Below are 27,455 nucleotides of genomic sequence, written 5' to 3'. Positions count from 1 at the left end.
GCCACAACCCTAATCTCAGCAGCTGCACTGCTTAAAGTTGCACAATTAAATGAACAGAGCCTGCAGGAATTCAACTGCTCCCTGCATTCACATTTGCAATTTCTTTGATAAAGATTTTTGCAATCTGTTGCCTGTTGTGTCTTTCTTCCACTTTGTACATATGCAAAAGTACACTCTGAACAAAGAGCATGCAAGAAATGTTTATGTAAACAGAAAACCAACGTAAGAGTCAATGATTTCTTGCAGTTAGGAGCCATTACCTTGTGGAAGTGTTTTATCAGTGAAATTCAGGAAACATATCTTTGCCAATATAGTCTGTCATTTTAAATGTTACTCAGCATTATATTACAAAATCTGGTAATCATATTTACTTAATGCCTTCTCTTGTATCTGATTTGCAAAATACTGTCTCATTTTATGTGGCATTGCCTGCTTAAGAAAGTAATTACTGCTCAGTCTCCCCTATGCTCCCTGGAATCATACATCTCTTTGATGGTATGTTTTTACTTCCTGATCTGAGCAGTAACGAGGACTTGAAAATAACGTAACAACATGATAGTATGTGATCTAATTAATCATACACTTTGTACCTTTTGCTTTGTGTTAATCGTATGTTCCAGGACTACTTCACAGACCTAATCACTAATGAGAGCATTAATTACTTCAGAATGTCTAAGAGGATATATCCCCATAGGCCCATAATGATGGTCATCAGCCATGCTGCGCCCCATGGCCCCGAGGATTCGGCACCACAGTTCTCAGAGCTCTATCCCAACGCTTCACAGCATATGTAAGTCAAAATCACACACTGCCAGACCTGCTCCTTGTATCTGCTTCTTGTGAGGTATTTGTTTATGGAGACGTTGCAGGAACAGAGAATTCAAATATAAGAAACTCATAGTATGCCATCAATGTTTGCTTGTTTCTTTTGCTGTGCTTGCTCCTTTCGGGCAGGAGAGTGACAGCTCTGACCATTATTAAAGCAGAGAGAAGCTCTTTTCCTCCTGGGAAGTTGTGGGAGATTAAAAGGTCAGTATTTGGCTTTGCAAGGGCAGCTTCTTACAATACCCTGAAAATATGTAGACACAGGTCAGGATCTGTTGGAAAGATATTACTTCCTTCGTCTTCCTCTGAGATATGCGCTTCCTGGGCTCTAGCTAACTGAATGCATTGAGAGTAAAAACACCCTTTTGTAGCTTTTGAGTGCACCATTTGTTTATAGACTGGATACTGGCAGATTCCCAAAATAGCCTATCAGTCTGCATTTTTAAATAACGTGCTTAATCTTTTCTGGTGATTACACTATAATAAAAAAAAAAAAGAACGCTTCATTTTGTTTCTAGAACTGAAATGAACTTCAGGTAAAAATGTGAGGATAGTCCTGGATTCCACATCTTGCTTTGTACATTGAATATTGTGGGTCCTTTTCCTCACAGTGAGGTGTTATGGAAGCTTTCCATTGCCCTTCTGTCTACTATAAGCATGTAGACCACTCTTTCCATTTGTGCTTAAACAATGTCTTTGCACCTCTTTCCACACAGAAAAAAACTTAACAAAATATTTTAGCTGGACTGTACATTGATTTGGCCTCTGGAAATGAGGAGGAATCAGCTTCATCACACAGTGGAAAAGCTTCTTGGTCTACAAACTGCATTTTGGACACTCTGCTGTAGCTCACACGCAGGGATGTTTTTTGTAGTTACATTAACTACTTTAAAATTGCAAGGAGTAGCAGTTACTGCATAAACTGCATGCATAAATTGCTCACAGCTGGAGCCAGAAAGAGATTTGCTGTTCATGGCTCATGGTTAAATATTTGTTAGTTTGTATTTTTTATCCTCTTAGTGCCTGCTACTTTCTACATATGCCACTTTCCCTGACCTTACATTCTTAACTATATTTTTCTTATCCTATATTCTCAACGAATCCCACATTCCTGAGACTTAACTTTGCAAGTAATGCAACCAGTCAGCAATGTTTCATAGTTACTTAGATATTCAGGGTAATTTCTACCTGGATACAGAAGCGAAGAGATTGAGATTTTAGTTTGTAAATATTCAATTGAAATTTGTTCTCAAGTAATCATCCTGAAGAATTATTATCACCTTTTTATATCCTAAAGGTAAAATAAGATAGACATGAACACATAAAACCTGTCATATTGGGTTGTGTGAAAGAATTTTCTAACTCAGTATCCTGAATTATGTGCTCTAGCAGAAAGCAGCAGGGAACGCTTAGGGGAAAAAAAAACGAAACCAAGAGAGATTAATTTTCCCTGTTTTTCTAGCTTCTGAAAATCACCAGTTTAGGTGAAGCATCCAGGCCACTGTGCCCCATTCTCTTTGCATGGGTCTGATCTCTTTCGAACCGTGGTGGCAGCCCCACCATATTGTGGCGACAAGTTCACAGTGTTACCCTGTGCATCGGGGACAAAGGACTGCCTTTTCTTTCCTTCTAAACCTGGACCTTGCCCATGCCACTGGTGTCCCCTACTTCCCATCCTGTGAAGAATAATGAACAGTCACTACATCAAATTTAATGGACCTCTCCAATGTCCTCGTTCAATCACCCCTTTTCATAGCAAGAGTTATATCTACTTGTTCTCGCTCTGTTCAATAGATTGCTTCCCGTTTAGCGGCACAGATTGCCTGGCCTCAGGCAAGCCATCCTGTCTACTGGGGGACTATCCATCATACAGGAGGGTAGGATTCAAACTGTTTCCGCTTAGCTGTGGGGACTGTGTCTGGAAGAAAAGCACTGAATCATTGTATCTCACCCTACCTCTCCCCAGGCCAAAGCAACTCATTTTAGGCTCCACGCTCACTGCTTTCTGATGAAAGAGTGCTTGTAGGAACTTGCATTGGTTTATCATGCTCCTGACACTTTCTACTGCTTGCTGTTTTCAGCCTCCTTGCTTTCTAGCTTGTGCTGCTAGAACCAATGTGTTTAGTTAGCCTCCAAAATTTTAACCGCCTCTCCACCTTATACAGGTTGCATGTTACCTGCAAAGCGAAGATCCCCGTTATCTGTTTGCAGGCTTAGTTTCATTTTAGTACTTGTGTAAATGAATTTTTATTTGCACGGGCTCCTGGCGTCTAAATACCTTGCTCTGCTAGGCCACTTGTGGGACAGCCCAGAATATGAGACTCAGCTGTGCCTCTTCTTGTCTTCTGGTGTTGCTGATTTCTTGGCAACCTTCTTGCAAAGAGTTTTTTCTCTAGTGACCTCAAGAGATCCTTGCTGGGTTGTTTTGTGTTTCTTATTGCACTGACTGACTGCATGTGTTAGAGTTCAATCTGCAGACTAAGAAATGAGACAAATTGAAGATAAACAGCCAATTGGAGTGACTGAAGCCTCCAAATAGCTGATTCCTCTAGCAAAAATATTAGCAACATGGTCTAAAAGACATAAGAAGTTCAGTTCTCACAGAAATATTTGGTGCTCCCTGTGAAAACAATATAAGAACAATAAAATCCCTCCTGCCAAGGTTTGTGTAATTTGAACGTTTAACCCTTAGGTTTTCTTCCTTGGTGGTCAAGCACCATTTGAATCTCTTTCTTTCTGACCTTGGGTGACAGCCATCTGACCTTGGATTTTGTTTTTAAAAATGTAGTTGCTATATCATGTTACTGTAACGCCTACCTCCAACAAAGAAGGGAAATCAGGTCAAAAGCTGCTTGCTGGCTTTACAAACTGAGATGGAAGGTTATACCTACAAACCAAGGATTAAGATAGCCTGTCAACCACATGTGAGAGGAAGTTTTGCTTAAAAGGACAGCAGCTGAAGCAGACCCTTAAATTACATGACGTTTCTTTGCTGGTAAAGTGCCTGTCATTTGATTGAAATACTGCCTTTATAAATTTAAAAAAAACACAAACTGAAAGTCTGTTTAGAAGTTTTCCACTTACACATCTGAAGGGGGGAGCAGCTATGACAGGAAATACTCCAGTTCAGGGAGACTTCTGCCCTCAAACGTGGGTGTCGGTCTCATTTCCCCACTTAACAACATGGACGGAAGAAAACCAAATGAATGCAACAACAAAGTCCATAAGATTTATTAAAAACCCATCAAAGCCAAAAAGGAAGAATTACATACCACCATTACCTTACAGTCCTGGCCTCCTCAGCACAAACAGCCTACTGGAGTGGCATGAAACATCTTACAAGGACAACTATTTAATCATTAATTTTGAGTGATCCCCGTTAATTATTATTAGCTCCAGTTTAACATGAAACACAGGCTATATCATACTGGAAGCAGCAGACACTCACTATTGTTTTTAAGTGTCCGTTCTTCCTCCCACTCTCCCACCTCTCCTCTCCTTAAAATATGTTCTATTTCTGACACCTAAAAATATTTCTGAAAGTTTATGCTGGCTGCTATCACTATAATGAGTGATATATTTTCTGAAAATAAATCATACTAATGCATGTACTCTAGCTATGCCCAGAAGTTATTTCTGTGGAGAAAATGGGACTGGAGAAGATGTACTAGATGAAAGCAATATATAGATCTTTGCTGTGGCAATAAACATCATCTACTGGGGAGAGAGGTTGCTAGACCTTTGGAAATGTTGTTGTTAATTATGAAGTTATGACACAAGAGATGGCTCTTTAGGTGTCCTTGGCAGCTGTTACAGGGAAGTCTTGTTCCATCAGACAGCTAAGCAGGAAAGCTTTGACTCAAAGGATGCTCTAATGAAAGCCTGAATTTTCAGTTATGCTCAGGGCCTCTGGCACTTTAACTTCCCTTTACCTTCCAGTATGAACCAGTCTTAGGGGAACTGTGAATTGGACCTAAGCTGTTTGTAAGCTGTGAAGTAAACAAACATTAGAAGCAAAAATCTGCAGGAGACAGATTTACTGAAGAGTGTAGAAAAATGGAAATTTTTTGCAAAACGCTGCTGGCTGTGCTGAGTTAAAGACCCTTGGGCTGGCAGGAGGACTGACAACCAGATTTTATGGTTACCTGGAAGCAATCCTATTGCCAGGCTAAATATCTTAGGAGGAGCAGCTAGAAATGTTATCTGGGAAAAGATCGGAAAGTTTCCCAAAGTAATGTGAGAAAAGGTAGATGATATGAAAGGCAGACCTTTAAACTTCCATTTAAAGCTAATATGAAAGGTGCTGAACGACCAGGTCTGGCAGTAGCTGTGTGCTTGCAGTAGTGAAGCATGAAAAACAATGCTGTTGCAGCTCCTGACCCCTAGAGCAGACTTAACTGTGAATTTGGGGTGTGAGATGGCTGCATTCAGGGTGCCTTCTCGTCACTGAGGCTGAATCTCAAACATCTGCCAGTTACAATAGTATTTCTTGTAATGTGGACACTTACCCATTAGAGTGGGCTCATACATTTGCATCAGTAATAAATCTTGACATGTCAGTGTGTCTTGTCGCTGCTGGCCTGAGGCCTGCTTGGACTCCTGACTTAGAGATAAATGATCAAAATCATCATGCACGTCGTTGCAAGTGTGACTTTAAACAGGACTAGAAGAAATAGTGTGATATAGAAATGAGGTAAGATTTTAGTTACCCAATTAACTTCTGCAGCAGCAACAAAGATTTTTTCCCAAAATAAAAAGGTGTTATTTTTAACGGGTAACATCTTTATTTTCTTCTTTGTTCCCAAATACAGCAGTTGTGTTGTACTTCAGGAGTGAAACTTTCATAACTCACATCCCCAGATATATAAATATCCCTGGGTTTAAGAGATTCCTCTTTTAAAAGGCAGTGAAAGTGACCCAGAATGGTGAAATTCACCTTCACATTAATATTGACCACGCCACTGGTCATAGTTTTTTGACTTTTAATTTTGGGCAGAACCTAGGCTTCCTGCTTTCCAAGAACAGTGTCTAAACCTGGAAGTCTACTTTCCCTGGAAACAAAGGATTTGCTTCCTTTGTTTATTTACACTTTTTCTGAAGAAACATGACCACTTATGCAATGTTTGCTAATCATATTTCAAAGAAAAATATAGGTGTTAATTTTGTATAGAAACTATTCATTTTTCACAACGAGTTTTACCATAGGTATTATTTTAAAATGTTGACTTTTATTTTTATGAAGCGAAAATGTTCTTGGGGCATATAAGTACTGTATTATTTTCAGTAACTGGAGGACTCCCAATCTAAACAGAAGATTAGCCAAAGACTTTTGGGATAAAAACCCCCAAGAACTCTATGGAATTATTCAAAACCAACATTTTTAGGCAGTATTTTTGTGAACATAATTTTCTTTTGTTGAATAGAAACATGAGGGAATTAGGAGATTGTAAATAAAGGCAAATGCAGATTTTTAGTATGAGCAAATGAACAAATGTTTGTAAACATGCTTGTTTCTTTCCACATTAACCCATCTGTAACGGACATGTATATATTTTTAGATATCAAATTTTTAGAAAACAAATGTTAATTTAGGGTTGCACTGAATTCTGGGAGCTCTTAAAACATGCTGTACTCTGCTTTATTTCTTTTCCACACAGATACCACAACTGTGTAAACAGCATTAGCCAAGCTGAATCTCCCATTCTTTTCTTAACCTGTAAAATATCTTTTTATAATAATGATTTGCAGAAGGGCTGTATTCCATTTGTTTCATTGAATATCACACCAAAAACCATTCAGTTACTAGTAGAAGGCGGTGTAATTCATTTCTGAATGACTTGCTATTTGAGGACTCCATTTCAATAGGTCCTCAAGTACAAGCATGTTTGGGGTTGTTGGGGTTTTTTTATTTCTTGTCTAACTTAAAGTTATTGTAGTACCTTAGAAGCCAAATAAGTTACATTCTCTATTTTGAAGTTCAAATTTAAATATACAAATATAGTAAATAGGTTGTCAGTAAGAGTAATTAAAATGTGTGATATGAAATGCTGATTGTTCATGTAAGTGAAGGTTATTGAGGCCCTTTGGATTCAGGCCACAAAGCTGAATGCTAATACATTCCTTTCCTCTCAATGTAACTTTAAGTATCTATTTGAACTGATGCTTACAGATAAATAAATGATAGATTTCATGGTAAATCTTTCTTCAAAGAGAAAAGTGCACTAGTGCTTATAGATATTCACTCCTTTATGCTTTATCACCACCACTGTGGGTTTTCCTGTTGCAGTTTAACAGGTGGCAAATAGACAGTAAATACAATTTCCATGATGGTGCATGAACAAAACAATGCACACTGATGCAGAGGTATTAAGCACTAACAGAACCCAAACCACAAGTCGTTCCTTTCCTGAGGAGAATGTAATCTTAAGTCTAGGGAAAGCTAATACTAATTTACTCTTTTGGCTTTTGCAAATGTGCATAAAAAGTGGGATGATTTCTCTGTAAATTCATTCACATAGGTGAATGATTACGAAATCTCAGGGTGAATTATTGTTCTCATTCTGAGAATGTGTTTACGGAAAAGCGCCTGACTGTGTTCAGTGTTTGTTATTCTTAAGTATTTGGGATTTTTTTTGTTAGTTAAACTGTGGGTATCAGTCTGAAACTTTATGAACCTGACATCTTCCAGTGTCCTGCCCAGTGCCAGAACAGACCTGTCATGGAGTGCCAAGGAGTCTCTGTGTAGTAAGCTCTGCATAGTATGTGTTGGACAAATGTAAGCAAGCAACTGAGCGTTCTAGATTTGCCCAAGCTAGTATACCCTACAAGAACGACAAATACTATACCTTTTTAGTAGAGTAATCATTTGCTCTCTCAATCCTTACCCTCTCTACAGATTTTAATATTCATGTAGTATATTGCTGGTCATTTTAGAACAGACCTACATGAAGGGGAGCACTTTTTCATGCTATCTATTTTTGTAACATGTAAAATGAACTCTCAGTCAGCCTCTGGGCACACACTCAGAAGTTTAAGTGCTTTACTATTTGCTGATCAACTGGCAAGAATGACCTTGAAATCAGAAACTGCTCCTTACTGCACTCTGGGGCAGCATCTGAGCAGTTCAGGGGCAGCCCAGCAAAGACCAACAAACCTGTGAGCAGTAGCTCCTTGCCAGACTTAGAGGCCATGGACAACCTGAAAATAATGGGGTACCTGGCACTGTCTGCTGATCATGGATGAACAAACATGCTCAAGAAAAGATAGCGTCCATCGCTGAGAAGAGGCAATAGAAAACACAGTACATATCTTCAACCTTACTTTCCCAGTGCTAAGAGTAATCAAGGAAATGTAGATGTTAGTGTTACTTTTCAGCAGTACTTGTCAATACAGAGCAAAGCCATTCCCAAAAACGGAAGAATAGAAACAGTGACAGACTGTGCCATGATGACTTTCAAGGGCTTTTAACAGCTGAACATTTAGTTGATATCTCCAACTGCTTAAGAAAAAAATGTTGTGATAAACAGTCATCACTGACAGGGAAGAGGTCTGTCTACTTGGAAAGGTTTTCAGAAATCAGCAATATTCTCCCCAGAATTCACCTCTATTGCATTTGGTTTGGGATTTTTTTACCCCCCAAAAAGGTAGACAGATCTGAGGGCAATGTCAGGTCTTGTGCCTGGCAAGCAGTGCCATTCCGGTGGATTTCTGCAAGGTACAACAAAGAAGAGTATGCAGGGAACACAGACAAGTTGTGGGGTTTTTGGATTCCTTTCTGTCTCTTCCCTAGTACTCTTTCCCTTCCAGTTTGGATCCCCATTTCACATTTCTCCATCAGCCACCGGCATTGGATATTTCACAGAAGGTCCTGTTCCTTGAATTGTCTGGGAGGAAAATTCTGCTCACTCTCTGCCTACTGCATTTCTCACCCAGAAAATTCAAAATGCATTTGGAAAGTGTCTGTGAAAGGGTTTAACCACCCTGCTAAACCCTTGAGTGCTGCTTTTAAAGACTATCCATTATGTGGAGGAGGCTTCTGACAATGGCCTGGGAACATGAGACCTGAGCCTGCTTTAGCAGCTGGCTCTCCTTCCTGGCACAGCGGCAGGCTGTCATGGCACTGCCGGCTGAGCGCGGCTCACAGCCACCTCATCCCGCCGTGGCAGGGGCACTCAGGAGTCCGCTGAAAAAAAGCAGGGTTTCGCTGGAAAATGCTGATTAATCGAAACTCGGCTCTTTCCCGGGAAAACATGTCGTCTGACAAACTTCCAAAGAAACCGAGGAAAGTTTGCACTGGAAGTATCCTTCTTTTCTGTCAATGTGCCTAATACCTGATAGCTGACCAAAACTCCTAAGACTTGCTTCTTCAAGGTCTAGGGCTCCATCGGTCCATCTTGTTGGCTGCTGGCCAGCCAACAACCTGGATGGTTGTGCTCCTGGGCTCAATTTCATTAATTTTGTGATAGTATAAACATTTCTTTTAAAAATCAGACTTCAGCCATGGGAAATGTCAAAAATTTTGACTTTTCAACCTGAAATAAAAGAATTTCCAGCAGAAAAGGAATTCTAGTTTATGTTTGTCTTCACTTAGCAGGGAGCTAACCTTTCCATACTTCTTAATCTCAATCAAAGATTCACAAATCCTGTGATACCATTGTCTCACTTCTGTTTTCCCTTGAGGCTAATGGTTAAGTGGGTTAGTCAAAACTAGCTGTATGTACTAGAGACATGTGTACCTCTCAAATTCTACCTAAATTCTCAAAAATGGTCTCCAATTAAAATGTGGGCTCTGGTAACACTACTGTTACTGTTCTTACCTTAGTATTGACTACTAAATTCCTTTATCCCACAGGAAAATATCTTTCTTGTGAGTTTCATTTAACTTGTGCTAATATAAAGGTAATTTCCCTACTGGAAGCATCAGGGCAATTTACATTAATACTAAGGGGAAGTACTCATCTTTGTTCTCTGACTTTCTTCATTTTTCTACTTATCTTTATGGGATGCATCATTCAGATAAGCATTTTTAACAACTAGATTCTTTGGAGAAATATGTTTTGGCATATCCCAAATATTAACATGGATCTGGTAGTGGTCTTTAAGCCTGAAAGAAAGCTCAGAAAGCAAGAGGTTAAAAAATGTTTAGGAAGTGATATATGAACCAATGAAGCTTGGAAGCCACTGAAGTGACGTTTGTTGATATTTGACATTAGAAATACCAGCTACCACATGGAATATGTGATTTAACTGTTTGTTGGCTATTCCTGTGTTAGAGGAGTCCCCACCTTCCTCCAATGCCTGTGATGCTGCACAACTTTTCAGATCCTTTCTTTTCCTCCCAGCACTCCCAGCTATAACTATGCACCAAACATGGACAAGCACTGGATCATGCAGTACACGGGGCCCATGCTGCCCATCCACATGGAGTTTACAAATGTCTTGCAGCGCAAAAGACTTCAGACCCTGATGTCAGTTGACGACTCTATGGAAAGAGTGAGTTCAAGAAACTACTGTGAATACAATCTTATTAGTTGGTAACAAAATTAAATTAATACTTTCTTTACCTTCACCAACCACAGCCTGGGGAAAACCCTTGGGCTACAAAGAGTTACTCCACATATCCCCAGTAGAAATGAATTCTGGTTCTCTGCAACAGTGCCAAGCTCCTCGCTTTCTTCTTTTAATTGCTGCTTGAATAAGCTGATGATTTTTTTTTAAAGGGAAAAGTCACTGGGCCTAATATAAAGCCCGGTATTAACAGAAGATGCATCACCTGCATGTACACATGGATGGACACAGGTGCGCACATGACAACTTCTATTCATTTCACACACTCCCTTCACAGTTCATCCTTCAGCTGAAATCTGGGAATTGGCAAATCACAGCAACTCAGGTGTCACTCTGCTGGTGTTTGCAGAAGTTAGGCAATGCAGTGTACAGCTAATTATAGGTAACGTGATACATGAACTATTAGGTGTACTTTGCATGACTTTTTGTTAAAAAATCAAGCACCATGACCAAAGATCTTCCCCCAGAGAGATTTCTTTAAACTTTAATAAAAATTTACAGCCTTTTCCCAAGCCCACAACTGTAAGGAATGAGAAAGTTGTAGACTAACACAGTAAATCAAATCTGAGTACCATTTGCTATAAAGCTGTAGCAGGCTTTTTTCCCAAGCTGTGTTTGAGTATACAATGATTTTTGGACATATTAATGCAACTACATTAGTAGTAACATATTTTGCTGTTTAATTTTCTGGACCTGTTTAATTTTCTCCTCTGTCAAATATGAAATTTAACTTGTAAGTTGAATTTTTTAGCAGCACAATAAAGACAAGATGTAAAAATGTCCATCCCCAGAATGTCTGTTTCAACAACCTCACTGATGTCGTGTTTGGTTCTGTGAACTTAAGGGAGTAAAATGGTATTTATACATGATTATGCACAAAACACGTTTTGCTACATTTAATTCAGTTTTTCCTGTGCTGTGTTGCAGTTATACCAAATGCTTGCAGAGATGGGAGAACTGGAGAATACCTACATTATTTACACTGCTGACCATGGTTACCATATCGGGCAGTTTGGACTGGTCAAGGGGAAGTCAATGCCATATGACTTTGATATTCGAGTTCCTTTCTTTATTCGTGGTCCAAGTGTAGAGCCGGGATCAGTGTACGTTCTCTTACGTCTCTAGCACAGCTGTTGAACCTAATGTAAAATGTTTCTAAGAGCATGTAATTATCCCTCTGTCTAGTTTCATTTCATAAAGGATGCCCTATTATTGCAGAGCAATGAGTCTTATAAAGAGGCACTTCTTTCATTTTGCATATTATTAATAAGTTGTAATGGAGATGAGACAATTGTATAATGCACAGTCCTGTACAGTTAGGCTTTGGACTTTGCTTTTGAAAAGCAGGTGCTCACCTTTACTGCTCACCTTCTGGTTTAGCAGAATGGATGGCGTCATGCCCTCATTGTCAAGGAGGTAAGAGTAGTGTGGCTACTGCGCCTCCTTGTTTTATTGTGCTTAGCTTTTTCTTTGTGATGACAGCCTGCAGTACTGGCCTGTCGTTCTGAGTTGTAGACTTCAAAGGGGATTTTCTAAACTTAGCACTTCTGTAGAGCTTTACATCTTCAAAGCCCTGATAAACATTAATTACCATTCTATTTTCAAGAAAATGTGAAGAGTTACATATCGAACACATGACAACCATGACCTTTTCTGTTTATTTGCAGGGTGCCTCAGATAGTTCTGAATATTGATCTCGCTCCAACAATTCTGGATATAGCAGGACTTGACACGCCTCCAGATATGGATGGCAAATCTGTCCTAAAGCTTCTGGACTTGGAGAGACCAGGAAACAGGTGGGTCCCAGCATTTTTTTTTAGCCAATTCAGAAGCAAACACCTGAGTAAATCAACAACTGAATGGAAAAAGAGATTCTGTGAAAATGAGCTGTGTCATGCCAAGGACCACAGCTTTCACATTTGAAGAGTCTCTTAAATAGCACATCTATAAAGTTGCAGGTATATATAAGTGGAGAGGTGTTTTTTGAAAAATAAATTGTTAACACTAGCAGTGCTATACATAGGTGCCAGCAGTAAATATTATTATTTGCTTTCAGGTTTCGAACAAACAAGAAGACCAAAATTTGGCGTGACACATTTCTCGTGGAAAGAGGGTAATTATTAGGGGTGAGAGAGTTTGGGGAGAGCCTGTCTGCTGGGAACACTCTCTTGTACATGCTTTCCTTTCTGCTCCCTCCTCTTCCTTTTTATAGTCAGCGAAGTAGTAAATTTTGCAAGCAAACTTACAGGCCTGACTTGTTTCCTGGTTTCCCACCACTGGCTTTGCAAGCTGCTGTGCCCCCAAATCCCTACCTCTGAAGAAATTTGAAAGCATGCTTTTCTGGTGACTCTCCCAGCCTGTACCTCCTTTTTCTCTAACATTGTACTTGTGCACACTTCTGTCATCATCTGACTCATTTTCTTACCAAATCTCTGCTTCAAATCCAGCTATGCAGAATCCTCTTATCAAGTGATTTTGTATTTTCCATCACATATTGGAAGCATTCTTCATTTTTGTTCTAAGAAAAAAGAAAAGGCTTGTGTGTAAATGAGATTTATGACTACAACTGCTCTTCTTTTCGCTGATAATTCTCTACACCCTCTCACCTTGCCAATTACTGCTGTGAAAATTTTCTCTGGGTAAAAATTTTACAGCAATTTCCTCGTGGCACTTTATGGCTTTACAGATTGTGGAAATCCTGTGTGATGTAGTGCAAAACAGTGCATATAAGTCACACTGTAATATATAAGGTATAGCTGAACGAGTATGGAAGCCCTGTAGTGTCTTCAGCTGGGCTTTTCAGCCAGGCGAGTATGCTTCAGTGTGTTTTGCTTTGTGAAAGAACATACATTTATGTATGAATGGTGCTGAACTGTATCCGTTAGACATGTTTCAGCAGCCCTTATTTCTCTTTGGGTAATTTCCAGCAAATCACCTGAGTCTTTTATTCACTACATGACCTACACTGAAGGTCAGTAATAGACACGTGGGAATTTTTTTTCCCTGAGAAGACATTAAGTCTTCAAGTAGCTTTGCTTTTCTAGTTGAATTCCTCATCTCCAGATTTTAGAAGAATGTGTCTGAAATATTCATTTTTTTTTTTTAAGCAAATTTCTACGCAAGAAAGAGGAACCAAACAAAAACACTCAGCAGTCTAATCAACTACCAAAATATGAGAGAGTAAAAGAATTATGCCAACAAGCAAGGTACCAGACAGCCTGTGAACAACCAGGACAGGTAAGCCACAAACAACTGCAGTCTTCTATGTGCCACAGGGAAATGACTATTTTTCACTGTGGGTCAAAAGAATTTGAAGAATATGACATTTAGAATAGACCATTACTCTGAATATCTCCAGAGCAAAGAAATACAGAAGCAAATTGCTCTAAGCAACGGTCCTGTTTAAGGTGTTGGAGGGCTGGTCCTTAGTTTGCTGTCTCAGTACAGGGCTTATGGTAAAATTCTCATGCTTAAATGTAACATTAGATGACTACTTTTTCTTTAATTCAGTGTATTGCTAAATATGCAAGATAATTGAATGATAATTATGAATAAGGGAGAGGTCTTTTTGGACAGTGAAAGCTTGCACTCACTGGGCTAATTCAGAATTACTGAAGCAACCTGGTTAGTCCTCCATGATTTAATTTGCTGGGATGAACAACTGGACAACACACTTGGTAATCATCAAGCTTTATTATTTACTGAAACACCTTCAATAGAAGGGTTCCCTTGCTCAGAAATGCTTGCTCTTTAAGGTCACTGTAAGGATTCAGTGATATCCATACCCAAGCGTTACTTTTTCTTCTCGTAGCCTTAATGATTTCAGTATAATGCCTGACTCTCATAGAAAGGTCTAATTGCCTGCTCATAAAACCAGAAGTTACTGCACCCCTGACTAGTATGCTTACACCTGCAGCTCTGTAGTGCGTATACAGGGAGGGAGCTAAATTAAGAAAAAGTGAGTCTGACTTCAAATTCTTTTCAATCCGTTCTGAATCAATGCTATACCTACAGTAACATATTTACCGGGGAGATGTGGAAGGGAGCTGAATGCCTTCCCCCCAACACCACCTCCAACCAGGCACATGCTGGGGGCCCCAGACAGCGGCTCACACCCTCCCTGCCGTCCTGCCCCTCAGCCCCCATCCACACACACCTCCCTGGAGGAGTGTGAGGCGATTTCTCCCAGGCAGGCGCTTGCGCCTTTCCCTCAGATGTTTGCTCAGACCACCGCAGCCAGCCGTAGGCCTGGCTCTGAAATATCGGTAAACTGTTTTGAACGGGGGCATAAAGCCTTCACTGTGCTCCGCTTCCATCTGCAGCCACCCATGGTGCTTCGCCCAGGGCAGGTAGAGCTCTGCACAGCAAACTGGAGGGCACTGGGGAGAGCTCGCTCACTTACAGAAATGCTCCGTCCCTACCTTTCCCCTTCTCGTTCATTAGAGTGTAGCGTTATAGTAAATCTTGGTTAATCCCAGATTGGACCGGAGTATGTTTTGGCTGGCACATCGTTGGTCAGGTCCTCTGCCACAGCTCTCACCTCACACATGCTCCTTAAACACGGCCACTTTTGAAGGGATATACACAATATCGCAGTCTCACCCAAGGGCAAAGTTTTCAGGAGTTCAAACACTGCCATTGTAAACAGAGATTAAACTTGAAAAACTGAACATTTTTATAAAAACTAAAGGAGATCAATGGAGTCATTTAGACTGTTAGACGCTAAAATGTTTAGTTTTAAAATACCAAAATATTTTCTTTGCAATTATTTCTTATATTTATTACCTCTTATGCCAAAATCCAGGTTTGGGATAACTTTACTTTTCCACATGTGAATAGAAAAGGTTAAGTGTCCTGACCAGATATCACACCTGAAGCCGTAGGAAACACAGCTCACAGCCCTGTTCCCAGCCCACTATGGTAAACTTGTCTTTCCATCCCATACTGGTGAATCCCATTTGATCAAAGGGTGGAGGGAGAAGGCCTTGAGCCAGCAAGGAGCTTACGAGAGCAGTGGTGTTTGATAGAGGCTCTCCCACCTACAAACTCATATCACGGTCCTTTAAATGCAGAAGATATGTTGGCTCCACAGAGCCCAGCAGCCAACCCTCACGGCTGAACGAAGGACAGGGCTGAACTGACCTTTTTAAGACCAATTTTCAGACCTAGCCATTGGTGTACATAAAATATTTTCTTAAAGAAAGAGACCAAAGTCGTCCCTGATACTTCGAACATCCTGAAGGCTTCCTGCAGGGATGCCAAAGTTAAACATGCCTACAGAAGCCCCCCGTCAGACAGAGCATCGCGAGGGGTGGTAACGCATCCTCTGGGGTCATTCAGCCCATGGTGCAGGGACCCACTTCTCCTGCCCCATTCGATCCCACGCCAACCGTGAGAAGCAAGGGCAGTTTGTCTCTTAGGGACGGACTACATGTGGTGCTCACAGGGAAGTCAACATGGAATAGCAAGGGTGTGAACTTAAAGAGCGACACTGGAATAATATGAACTTAGTGAGGCATTGCAGTGTGAAATAAGTGTCTGCAGGATTTTTTCCATGTAGAAAAGTTCGTAAAGAAAATTAAAGTTAATAGGCCAAATAATTTTACTTTAGCCCAGATGGTTTCCAATGTGCAATATAAGGCATCATAGTTTAATATGAGGTTCCTCCAGCAGATTTCCCCTCGTCATTTTACACCTCTTGGAAAATAGAAAGAGGAAATATTGTTATGTGGGTCTTAACTTTGTCTTATCTTTTGAGATTAGTATCTTTAATTTCAATTACGCAGGTGCATTTATAGGAAAAAATCTTCATTTTCATTACGATGGTTTATAATACTTCCTACATTTACTCTAATCAGTTGCAGTTAACGTCACTTAAATTAAAATTGCTTTCACAGAATGAGTGATTGCTGACAGATTTTTAAATAATGAAATTACTGCTCTGTGGGAAGTTGCTGCTAAATGTCTGGAACTCAGAATATTTTGGGGGGAATTCATACACTAATGTACTGTCCAGTACATTTAGAGCTTGTTCTTCATTTTAATTTACTTTAGTCAGTGCCTAGTTCATTTGAAATGGAGAACACAACTGGAGGTTGAAAAAGAAGAAAATTTGGTTTTCCTGTATTAAAATGGGGTGTGATCCTGAGAGCTGCTAGTTCCAAAATCTCCAAGGATGTAGTACTCAGGAAAATAATTGCTTCAGCTTACTTTCTATTTAATACATAACCTCTAAATAAAATAAAAAAATTTAAAAAAGGAAAAAAAAAAGAACCTGGCATAGTAAAGACACTTTTTTTAATTAAAATTAATCAAACTTTCAATTTTTTCTACATGTCCAATGTCTATCCAAAAGTAGGTAAACTTAAAAAATGGGAGAAAAAGAAAATTTTAAACCTCTGTGTAATTGCTATAATTATTCCATAATTTTTAAAGTTCTAAATGGCTGTGTGCCAAAAAGAGATGGGAACTTTAGATTATAGATTACATTTAGCTGCAAATCAGCAAGGCTTTGGGTTACCAAAACCAAAAAAAGTTTTGTTTCCTTAAGAAAAACCTAGTTATAAAATGCATATGCAAAACTGAGTTAAGCTACTTTCACCATGATTGTTTTTAATTTAAATTTTTTAGCAATATTGAGAGATTGCCTTGCTTTTATTGTAGAGCACCATCCCCTTGGTATTTTTTCATAATCCCCATTATGGGAGGACAGTTTCCAAAAGTTCACTCACCTCCTTGAGAACATACCAGAAATGAGATGTGCTCAACTGCATGGATATGTTCACTTTTGAGTTATGTGCAGCCGGTCATTAAGTTGGGCCAGCAGTCAGCCCTTGTGGAGGAGAGGACCGCGCCTGCTGAGCTGCATTAGCAAGAGCACAGCTAACAACAGGTCATGGGAAGTGAGCACTCGCCTCTCCTTGGTGCTCGCGGGCTGCAGCTGGAGTGCTGCATTCGGGTTGGGACCCCCATTAGCAGAGGGACTTCGGTAAGCTGGAGTAAGTCCAGCGGAGGACCCCAGAGATGGTGAGGAAGTACTGAGGAGAGGCAGAGGTTTGTTTAGCCAGAACAGAAGGCAAAGGGGGAATCTAATTGCTTCCTTTAACTAACTAATGGCTAATTAGAGAGAAGACAGACCCAGGCACTTCTCGGAGGTGTGCAGCGAAACGGCTATCAGCAACGGACAAGTTGCAGCAAGGGAAAGTCTGACTAGGTGTGTGGAGAAAAACATTACCGTAAGAGTGATTAAGCACCGGAGCCCAAAGAGGCTGTGGAAGGTCCATCCAGGGATGCTTTCAAAATGTAATAATGTTGTTCCTACTTTGAGGAGGATGTTGGACTAAATGACCTCCAGATGTTCCTTCCAGCAATTGCACATGCTCTTAGTTTTTTGCTTGCTTAATACCTGGACTCGAGGATTTCTTGTTTTCTTCTTCCTCCTCAGCTTTGTAACTTGGGAAGTGCAGTTAATTTTGCCCATCTTGCAAGTGAGTTGTGGGTCACCTGCCCATATCGTATTTGGATGCAGACTAGATTTCATCTCCCGCCCTGACCCAGCTCACCCTCAGCACAGCCGGTCCCATCACACCCAGGCCAGGTTCACTCCCCCTGCAAAGGGAGCAGCAGCGGGGTGGGTTCTCTGCTCAGTTTTGGAGCTTGGGCCAGGGTAGGAGTTTCCTTTGCAGTCCTCTTTCACATCACAGAGAGTGCTCAAGAAATTATGGTGGGAACGGGAGGTTTCCTTCATAGTTCATATGCCAGATTTGTCACCAGTTAATGTGGTGTAACCTACTGAGGTCACCTGATGGAGCCTGGTTGGTTTAGTAGTGACTGTTGATGGGTTTTAGCACTTAAATGGTTTGCAGGGGTTTTTTTATAATTCATTGATACATATTTCCCCTCCCAGCTTTACTGTAATAAGGTACACAGTATAGAAATATCTATTAATCTGCAATATTGCTACCCTTGCTGTTGTTTTGAAATGGGAAACAATTGGTGTGAACTTTTAACTAAACTTTTAACTAAAACTTTGTTAATTTTCCAATAGAGCAGAAATAATAGCATGTGAACAAATGTTACTATGGATTAATACAACCTTATCATGACACAAATCTCCTCTCAGATTTCCACTGAAATAACCTGAGATGAGAATATATGTTAGTTCAGGAGGTTTAGAGGCAAGCTGCTCTTAAATCCTCTGGCAGGTTATTTTTGTTGAACTCACTCCATCTTCTCACCCATGAAATTCTTCTGGATACTTAGCAAATATCAAATGAAAGCACGTTAACTGTGTTTTCATTTATACTTTTTCTTTCTTTCTTCCCTTACCTAAAAGTGGAATTAATGAGTTGAGTTAATTCATAAGTATTTATTCTTTTTCTCTCCACCAGTCTGAGTCATAGGAGTTTTCCTGAGGCATAATTTTGACTTCTGGGACTTAACACTGTTTCCCAGATAGCAGTTTCGAGGTCTTGTGACTGATAGGCTGGGTGTCTCCAGTGTACTGTTCAATCCATTATTTATAATCAGTATCAAATCCATAGCCAAGCATGCATTTTTATCCTCTTACAAATATTACACAAACCACAACCTTATTTTAAAATTTTCCCAACAGGAGGGAAAAAAAGCCACCCTCCCAAAATGAGGACTGTGAAGCTTTGTGTTTAAAATTTCAGCTCTTAGGTTGGATGACTCAGCAACCGAACCCAGACACAGGTCTGTTTATTTTATGGGCATACCTCTCCTACCATCTGCTCGGCACTACCTGCCAGTTTGTGAACAGCAAAGATCTGAAACTTGTAAAGATCTGTGGTCTGCTGCCAGCTTGAATGAGGCTGACGGCGGGCAGAACGGAAAACTGCGTCGTGCTGCCCGTGTTTGTATGACATGCATACCCATGAACTCAAACCGAGCTAGACAGGTATAATGCTGTAGCTGCTAACCTCCTTGTGCTCTTTTTTCATGCACCTCAGCGTTAGAGATGCAGAATATTGTGTTTCCTCCTGAGGAAGCATATCCCAAAACAGCCCTAAAGAATGTTCTGTTTTGAGAATACACCTGAAGACTGTACGGTGAGATTTTAGTTAGATTAGGTCTCAATGTATTTTTACAGTGATTTAAGGCTTTACAGGTAGTCACTGGAGACATGTTGCAGAATCCAAGCATCAGCTCTGCGGTAAATGTGCAAGATTCTTCTGGCTCTGATCCAAAGAGCATGTTCTGTAGTCTGTACATACCTCTCAGTTCTCACGTATCCTTTGCCATTTAAAAATCTAGCGTAAGAATTTAATTTTATTGTTCATAGTCATACTTACCACACTATCATATCAGCATTCAGTTGAAAGCATGTCTATTTGTAATGCTAAAAGAATACTTGCCATCAATCAGCTTACAGATAATATTGTAAAGGAAATTAGAATGGGGCTTATTAGGTGTAGTCTGGTTTGGCTCAAGTATCTATGTTCTCATAAAGTAAATATCACAGACCATACATTTGTAAAGGTCAGCTTTATGACCAGCTGCGGAGTATGAATAAAAACACATAAGCCGGTAAGAGCTGGCCAGAAGTGTCAGATGGCTGGCCAGCCCCTGACAGCCAGCCCCCAAGCACCCACTAAAACACAACTAAAATTATGATACGGCATATAAACATCACTCATGGATCCTCCCAGTTTCCGAACAACCTCCCGATGGTTGCAGGAGTCGAAAGGCACTGGTGATCAACCTGTTTTACCAGAACATCACTTCAAAGCTGGCTCTTCTTTGCCATCTGCTCATTGATACTACATTTTCTTAGTCATAATTCAGCAGAGCATCTATACACAGGCTTAACTGGAAGCATATGTGTTTGGGACCAGTCATGTGCTTAAAACTAAGTACATACTTCAGTGCTTTCGTGAACACTTTCAGTGCTCTTGCAGCTATTGCTCACGTTAGACCCTGCAGAGTCATCCCTCATAGTTGACAGAAACATGCCTGCAACTTAGTTGCTCAAGAATTCATAGGAATTGCCAGAAATTATGATATCCCTTGTTAAAATACCAGTCTGAGTTAAAACCAACTATGAAGGTAAATTACTTTATATCTAAAAATAATCCTTCAAAGCATGGTATTTCATATTTCAGCCTAAATATTTTACACTTCAGCCTAAATATTTAAGTTTCCTATTAAACAGAGGGCAGCTCTTTCCAGATTTGACAATTCTTCAAATTTAAGCAATTCTTAATCTGAAGTACCAGCTCTATACCAGATAAAATCCAGAGATATTCCAGCCTGGAAAGATCACTGGTTTCACCTCTTTCAATGCACAACTCTGTTCAGCATTTTTACCACCATCTTATCAGTGTTCTCTAACAGAAAGACTTTTTGGTAGAATGGCACCTTAAAAAGCAATTTTATGTACCAAAAATGTTTAGACAGAAAACACAGATTATGCAAGAATCATTTTTAGCACTTTCTGTAGTAGTCCTTTGAGCTTCTCTTTTCGCAGAGTTTCCATTTTAAAGTATCCAGTGAAATATAGTATAAACTAAGTCCTCTGCAGATAAAATGTATATGACCCAATAGTAACAGATTATTATTGGTATTGCTATTTATAACTGAAAGACTAAATATATCCTTTCCATTGGCTCCTATTTGTTTGCACCTGAGAGTGGATGTTTATTGGACAATAACAGAAGTCTGTTGATGTTGAGCTGTAACTACAGACAAGCTAATAGGTTTGGTAGAGAATGCTATGCAAGTGAAATATTTGATGTCTTGACCTAAGTGCCTACACTTCTAGAGCTGGCAATGCAGTCTATGCATTTTTTTATAAACTAGAGAACTGCTATAACTGTGACACTGAAAATCAATCTTGTCTATACATCAAGAATGCAAAATTGTGTGGTCTGTAAACTTCCTAGGCTGTTTTCTCTTTCTTCCATTTCTTAAATGCTGTGAAGTAGCTCAAAATTGGCAATTTTCATATAGTTATTTCTGTTATACAGTGATTAATTTCGTCACTCTTTTTTTCCTCCAGTTGTGTCCCTGTGCATTTAGCTGAATGTATTTCTGAAGTCTGTCATACATTTCCCCCTATATTACATCAGTTCTTATAGGACAAATTGCTTCCCTATCTGTTGAACCACTGACCATTGCACTTTTCAGGAACATTTTGTCAGGGGGTAAGGCTGTATATAAATAACCATCTTTGAATATATTCATGTCAGTAGACTCTGGAGCTGTGCATAATTCAATAGAAGGTGGTCCAGTTATGAGGGAGTGGTGCAAAAATTGGGATCTGCCCTTACGGGCAGTGTCAACTCAGTTCTAAAATGAAGGAGGAGATTTTTGTTCCACAAAAATGTAGCAATTCCAAATTCCCTGAGCAAACCTGGCACACCATCCCTGTTAAACAGCTGCACTTGCGTGCAGTGTTCAAATAGTGCTGAGATGTAACAACACAGATTAATATTTCCAGGAGCATTTAGGAGCCTCAGTCAGGACCGGGGTTCATGACTGCTCTGCGGGAATGTGTAGAGGACATGGCCTTAGCCCATAAACATTTCTAAGTATTCAAGTCCAGTTCAGCAGAAATAAACTGCTCCTGCTCTGTACTATTTACCATAGCCAACTAATTACAGGGCGCTTTTCAATATGCTGTGTGACATGGCCTCTTTGAATGGCACGGAGAAAGCACAAACAGGACTCAGTTCTTATTGTGGTAGCACAGCCCTAAACCAGACTCCCTTACCAATATTATCACATCAGGTCCCCTGACACTCACCCAGATCTGTCTACTGCTAATAGAGGAAAATGGTACACACATGCACAGCCCAGGATGGTATTTTCATCTGAACTGTTTTCAAATTTAGATCATACCTTTCAAAACAGGAAAAAAGGGAAATGAGTTCTTGAGGACATGTTTAAATTCATGAAGTCTTCCTTTTCATGCCTTACCTTAACATTCCCTAGGCTGAGCAATAATACTTAAAGTCAGTCATACATTACCAAAATGAAGAAGCACCTGTAAAAATATTGTCGCTGTGTTATATTCCGGTTGCATGGTTTTCATAGCTTTGTGATAAAGTCTGACAAGATATTTAACACTGAAGTGTCTACGGCAAATACTGGGTAATTACATTTCATAGAAACCCTTAGCTTGCTTACTGTTAAGACACTTTTCATGAATTGTTGAATTAATTTCCCCTCTATATAAGGGGGCATCAACTCTCTCAAAGCTGCCACAGTCTGTTAACTAAACAAAGTTTATTTGAAATCCTGTTTAAGTAGATATTTACAGTGCAGCACATCACAGTGATTCGTTCTTAATGTATATTTTTATGCCTTAATTATATTCAATAATGAAATAGACTTACTTAATTTTAAGGCTGTGGCACAAACTGATTAATACCAGGAAACTGAGACCCAAGGTAGTTATGAAGTCATTTGCTGTTGTCTTGCTCATGTAGCTCTAAGTCACAACTGGAGCCGTGCCAGTAGCAACACAAAGCAAAGCCACCAAGTACAAACAATACCCTTTTAACCAGCCCATTTGCTCCCCTTTGCCTTTGAAATGACTTTATAAGGGCAAACTTCTACCCCCAGAAGAAAATGCATCATGCTAATGACATCATCTGAGGAAAAGCTCCTGCTGCAGTCCTGTTGCAGTCCAGTGCTTGCCTCCCCACTGAGGAGCAGTCATGTGTACTTAGGTGTTTAAACTTCAGGTTTGGCAGAGGTTAAAGCAGCTTGAGCTTCTGAATGATAGGACAGGACAGGACAGGACAGGACAGAATAGAATAGAATAGAATAGAATAGAATAGAATAGAATAGAATAGAATAGCTCAGTCAGAAAGGACCTACAATGATCATTGATTCCAACTGCCTGACCACTTCAGGGCTGACCAGAATTTAAAGCGTGTTATTAAAGGTATCGTCCAAATGCCTCTTAAACACCGACAAGCTTGGGGCATTGCCCACATCCTTAGGAAGCCTGTTCCACTGTTTGACCACCGTCTCGGTAAAGAAATGCTTCCTAATGTCAAGTCTGAAACTTCCCTGGTGCAGCTCTCAGCCATTCCCACGCATCCTATCACTGGATACCAGGGAGAAGAGATCTGCACCTCTTTTGGAAGCTGTAGAGAGCAATGAGGTTGCCCTTCAGCCTCCTTTTCTCAAACTAGACAATCCCAAACTCCTTAGCTGCTCCTCATAGGATGCTCAGTCCTTTTACACCTTTACCTCTCCCAAGCTGCCTCTGCAATTTGCTGCCAAGGGCAGGGAGGGCTCTGGGAAGAGCTGGCAGCCAGCACACGTGGAGCCTGCCAGGGCCCCCAGCACATGTGCAGAACAGACCCTGCTTGGTTCGGGGTGGCTGTAAACCAGCAAAGCCCCTCACAGCAGGATGGCCCACCAGCTTTCAGGTGGGATGTTTCAGGACTCCGTTGGTCTGGGCTTATTAAGGATCCTCTTCCATGTTTGCCTGAAGTTAAACTGAGGCAGAAGGAAAACTGGAGGTGTGGAGCTGAGGTGAGAGGGAAATAGTTGCTGGCGGGTACATGATGAAATGAGATGCAAGAAGGAAAAGATGAGTCAATGACAGGGAAAAAGGCTGACACAGGTTAAGTTTCACAACATGACTGAAACGATATAACAGCTTGCTGCAGCCAAATGGCAGGGTCCTGCTTTTTCTCTACTATTAGTTTTGTTTTTTTAATTCTGAGTTAGTCCTCTTTTCTCCTACTGAGGAGACAATAAATCAGCTCAGGAGTCCTGAAGTCAGCATGCAGCCAGAAGCAAGGACTATCCTGTATTCCTATGGCAACAGTGAATTGTTAGATCAGCTTAGGTGTCTTGTGAAACATCATCATGAGAAGGAAGATAAACATGGGGAAAATAAGAAAACTTAGACAAATTAAAATTTAATGAAGACATATTTAGTTTGTGTATGTGCCAATGGGCTTTTTTTATTGATGGAGAAATGGGGACCCAGAAACCAAACCTAATAGTCCTGGACTTCAAAGAATGGTATGGTATTCACAGCAGGAAGGGAGTTAGAAAACAGGGGAGGGGAAGGGGCAGTGCATCAGTCAGAATCTTCTTTTATGTGCATTAATGCATTTTATAGATCTAAAGATGAGCAGAAGGACCATTATGACTTACTACATAATGCATGCTCAGTGCCCGATTATGCTGGCATGGGCAGGGATTCAGGAAAGTTAGTCTAAAAATTCCATCTTAGAACTCTGAAGCATCTTTTTAATGACACTTTTAAAAATAAAATTTAAAGAGAAAATAAAGAGAAACTGAATCACATTTAATCCCTGTTTTAAATAGAGAACTATTATTGGCTTGTACTAGACACAGAGAGTCTTGTTTCAATGTTAGTCATAATAGTGTTAAAAATGATCTAAATGGCTATTGAAGCCACTCCTGGAACCTCTTGCTATAATTAATGTTAGACAAAGAGAATACTTATTTTACATGAAAATGGTGCTTTTGAGACTCATTAAAAACTAATGCCATATGTTTATAAATGTAACGTGTACCCAATAAACACAGGAAATATAGTGGTGCAGTCAGTTCTTATCCTGTAACAATCTTCTCTTGCTGCAATCAGAAGAGTGCACATGCTATGGCAGAATAAAATCCTGCAAAGAGTTGTAGCTCTCGGACACCTTTACTTGTAGAAAGTCACCTTGTCACTTGTAGGTGTATGTTTACGCTGAAAGTCTGGGCAGGAGTGTAATTTCTCAGGCAGCCGTCAGACTTGTGCAAGTCCATGGCCTTTTACACGTGGTTTGCTGTCTGGGATCAGAGTCATGCCAATCCACAGACAAGTTCTCCAGCACGGGATCCATCTTTAGCTCAGCCCACATGTGAGGCCAGAGTGCTTTCACGGTGCTGCGGTTCAGAGCCACATCAGCTCACTCCTCAGGTTATCAGGTCAGCAAATCTACCTGAGGCTTAGTTTTCTTTCTTCATTCTTCAGTCAGCTTGACAAAACCCCCAAACAGTCCAAAGCAGCCATTAGTTAATGGAAGAGAGTTACTGAAATGTGTATGCTCTGATACTACTGTCCATTTCAAAAATTAAGTTCGGGACTCCATTAGAACCAGCATCTAACTGTCTTGCTATTATTAATGAGGCAAGAGAAAGCTACGCTATTCAGTCACGGGAACCAAAAAAGGACACATTATAGGGGAACTTAGCTGAAACTGCAACTAAAAGGTTCCAGTTATCAATAGCATTATTGAGTTTTGCTCTCTACACTACCCAGCCAAACTTAATTGCTTTGTATGCAAACTCTGGTCATTGTGGCTTAAGATGCACAATTGAACAAAACTCACTGGGTAATAGTCGTTTATAGTTGTATTAAAATTATAAATAAACATAGCTATTTCTAGTTCTCCCTATTGTTATTCAGACTACAACTGACCTCAAATCTTCACAGGCTTCTTAGCTTGTGTAGGGTGTTATGAGTGCCATATATGGCAAGCTTTGGGCATGGGCAAAGGAGCTCTGATCTGTCAGCACCTACCCATGGTTTTAAAAAAAAAAAAATTTAGCTTTTTTAAGACAGCTCAGTGTGGAAAGGAAATTAAAATCCTAGTTGCTTTTTAATTTGAAATGTGAAGACAGTGGGTTCCACTGAAAAATCCACCTGGAATCTTCCATGTAGTTCAGTGATGTTGATAATCAAGTCAGACAGATACTGTGCAGACAAGCTGGAAGAAACTCTGTTCCCTCTCATTCTCCCACACTTGCTCTGATGTTCAGCTTGCGGACAATGCCTTTTGCAGGTACTCCTTCCAGACTGCACCTTTGTCTCCCAAGTCTGATACAAAACTCAATTTTGTATTTTTATATTTGTTTGTTTGTTTATTTGTTTACTGTTCCTAAGGTTCTTCCCCTCACTTGCCCCTGCTGGGTGTAGGGAGGCTGGCTGGGGGTATCGCACTTTCAGGCTTCTCCCTTCTCGTGTAAAATATAAAGACCCAGCAATGTTTGCAGATTGGAGTGGCATGGTTTGCAGGGACATGTCTTAGGGTGCAGGTCTTAACTCTGGCCACCGGTAAGGAAATAAATCACATGTTGTTAGTGGTTTATGTGTTTTTCTATAAGTCACATCCACGATTTGTCCTTCTCTTTCCAAGGAACCCTTGGACCAGTTCTTCTTCATCTATGGGGATTTTTTATTTTCCCCTGAATCATATTAGAAATTCCAAGTCACAGAACAAAGAAAAAAAGTTTATTTTTTCAAAGAAAAAAAAAGTGTTGGTGAAAACAGCCCTGACAGCTGTACTCTATGGCTCAGTAAATTAAGACTTTTTACTTGCCCCTTTCAGGGATGTGTTTAGTCTAGATACTCTTGATTTATATATCTTTTTTGGCTGGGTTGTATTTTTTTATGCAGATTTGCAGTGATTTCATTCAAGCTTGTGTTTGCCTAGCATGAGAGAGATGTTGAGAAGAATGTGAGTGAATTTAATCCCTAAAATATTTCTCTTCAAGGTTTGTTATTTAAGGGACCGCTCAATTTTTAAAGAAATTTGCCTGTCTTGTTTTGCAATCCACCTGAAAGTAGCGGGGGTTTGGAAGCCTGCTGGGAAATCTTCTTCGTTTCCCTCTCTCACAGAAGTGGCAGTGCACAGAGGATGCTTCTGGCAAACTTCGAATTCACAAGTGTAAGGTATCTAGCGACATACTTGCCATCAGAAAAAGGACCCGCAGCATACACTCCCGGGGATACAGCGGTAAAGACAAAGACTGCAACTGCGGAGACACTGATTACCGAAACAGCAGGCCCCAAAGAAAAAATCAAAGGCAGTTCCTGAGAAACCCTAATGCGCAAAGTAAGTGTTACCTGATCTCTTGGACTCTGAGGCAAAGAGCAGGGGGAAATGGCTAGCAGAGTGTTGGCTTATCAATATACTCTTGCTTTCACCTCGGTGTCTAATGAATACGTGCGTAATTGGCTTCAGGCTCTACATAATTGCCTCTGCAATAACAATAATAACAACAACAACAACATTTTTCCTTTGAATCACAGTGAGGAATAGTCTTTAGGCTGGGGGGGG

General features: G+C 40.2%; 1 protein-coding gene across 1 annotated transcript in view; it reads left to right on the top strand.

Moving 5' to 3' along the window:
- SULF1 (sulfatase 1) overlaps positions 1-27,455 on the top strand; it is a 124,023-nt gene that overhangs the window by 79,083 nt on the left and 17,485 nt on the right. Inside the window, exons 8-14 of the mRNA XM_010575898.1 lie at positions 621-790; positions 10,167-10,317; positions 11,320-11,495; positions 12,060-12,188; positions 12,449-12,505; positions 13,500-13,629; positions 27,014-27,230. Coding sequence (XP_010574200.1) covers positions 621-790; positions 10,167-10,317; positions 11,320-11,495; positions 12,060-12,188; positions 12,449-12,505; positions 13,500-13,629; positions 27,014-27,230 — 1,030 coding nt within the window. The remainder of the gene's footprint in view (positions 1-620; positions 791-10,166; positions 10,318-11,319; positions 11,496-12,059; positions 12,189-12,448; positions 12,506-13,499; positions 13,630-27,013; positions 27,231-27,455) is intronic.

This window comes from Haliaeetus leucocephalus, unplaced genomic scaffold, assembly GCF_000737465.1.
Source record: "Haliaeetus leucocephalus isolate CR32 unplaced genomic scaffold, Haliaeetus_leucocephalus-4.0 Scaffold506, whole genome shotgun sequence".
NCBI classification, from domain to species: domain Eukaryota; kingdom Metazoa; phylum Chordata; class Aves; order Accipitriformes; family Accipitridae; genus Haliaeetus; species Haliaeetus leucocephalus.
The sequence above is the reverse complement of the archived record's forward strand: the minus strand, read 5'-3'. Positions and strand labels throughout refer to the sequence as shown.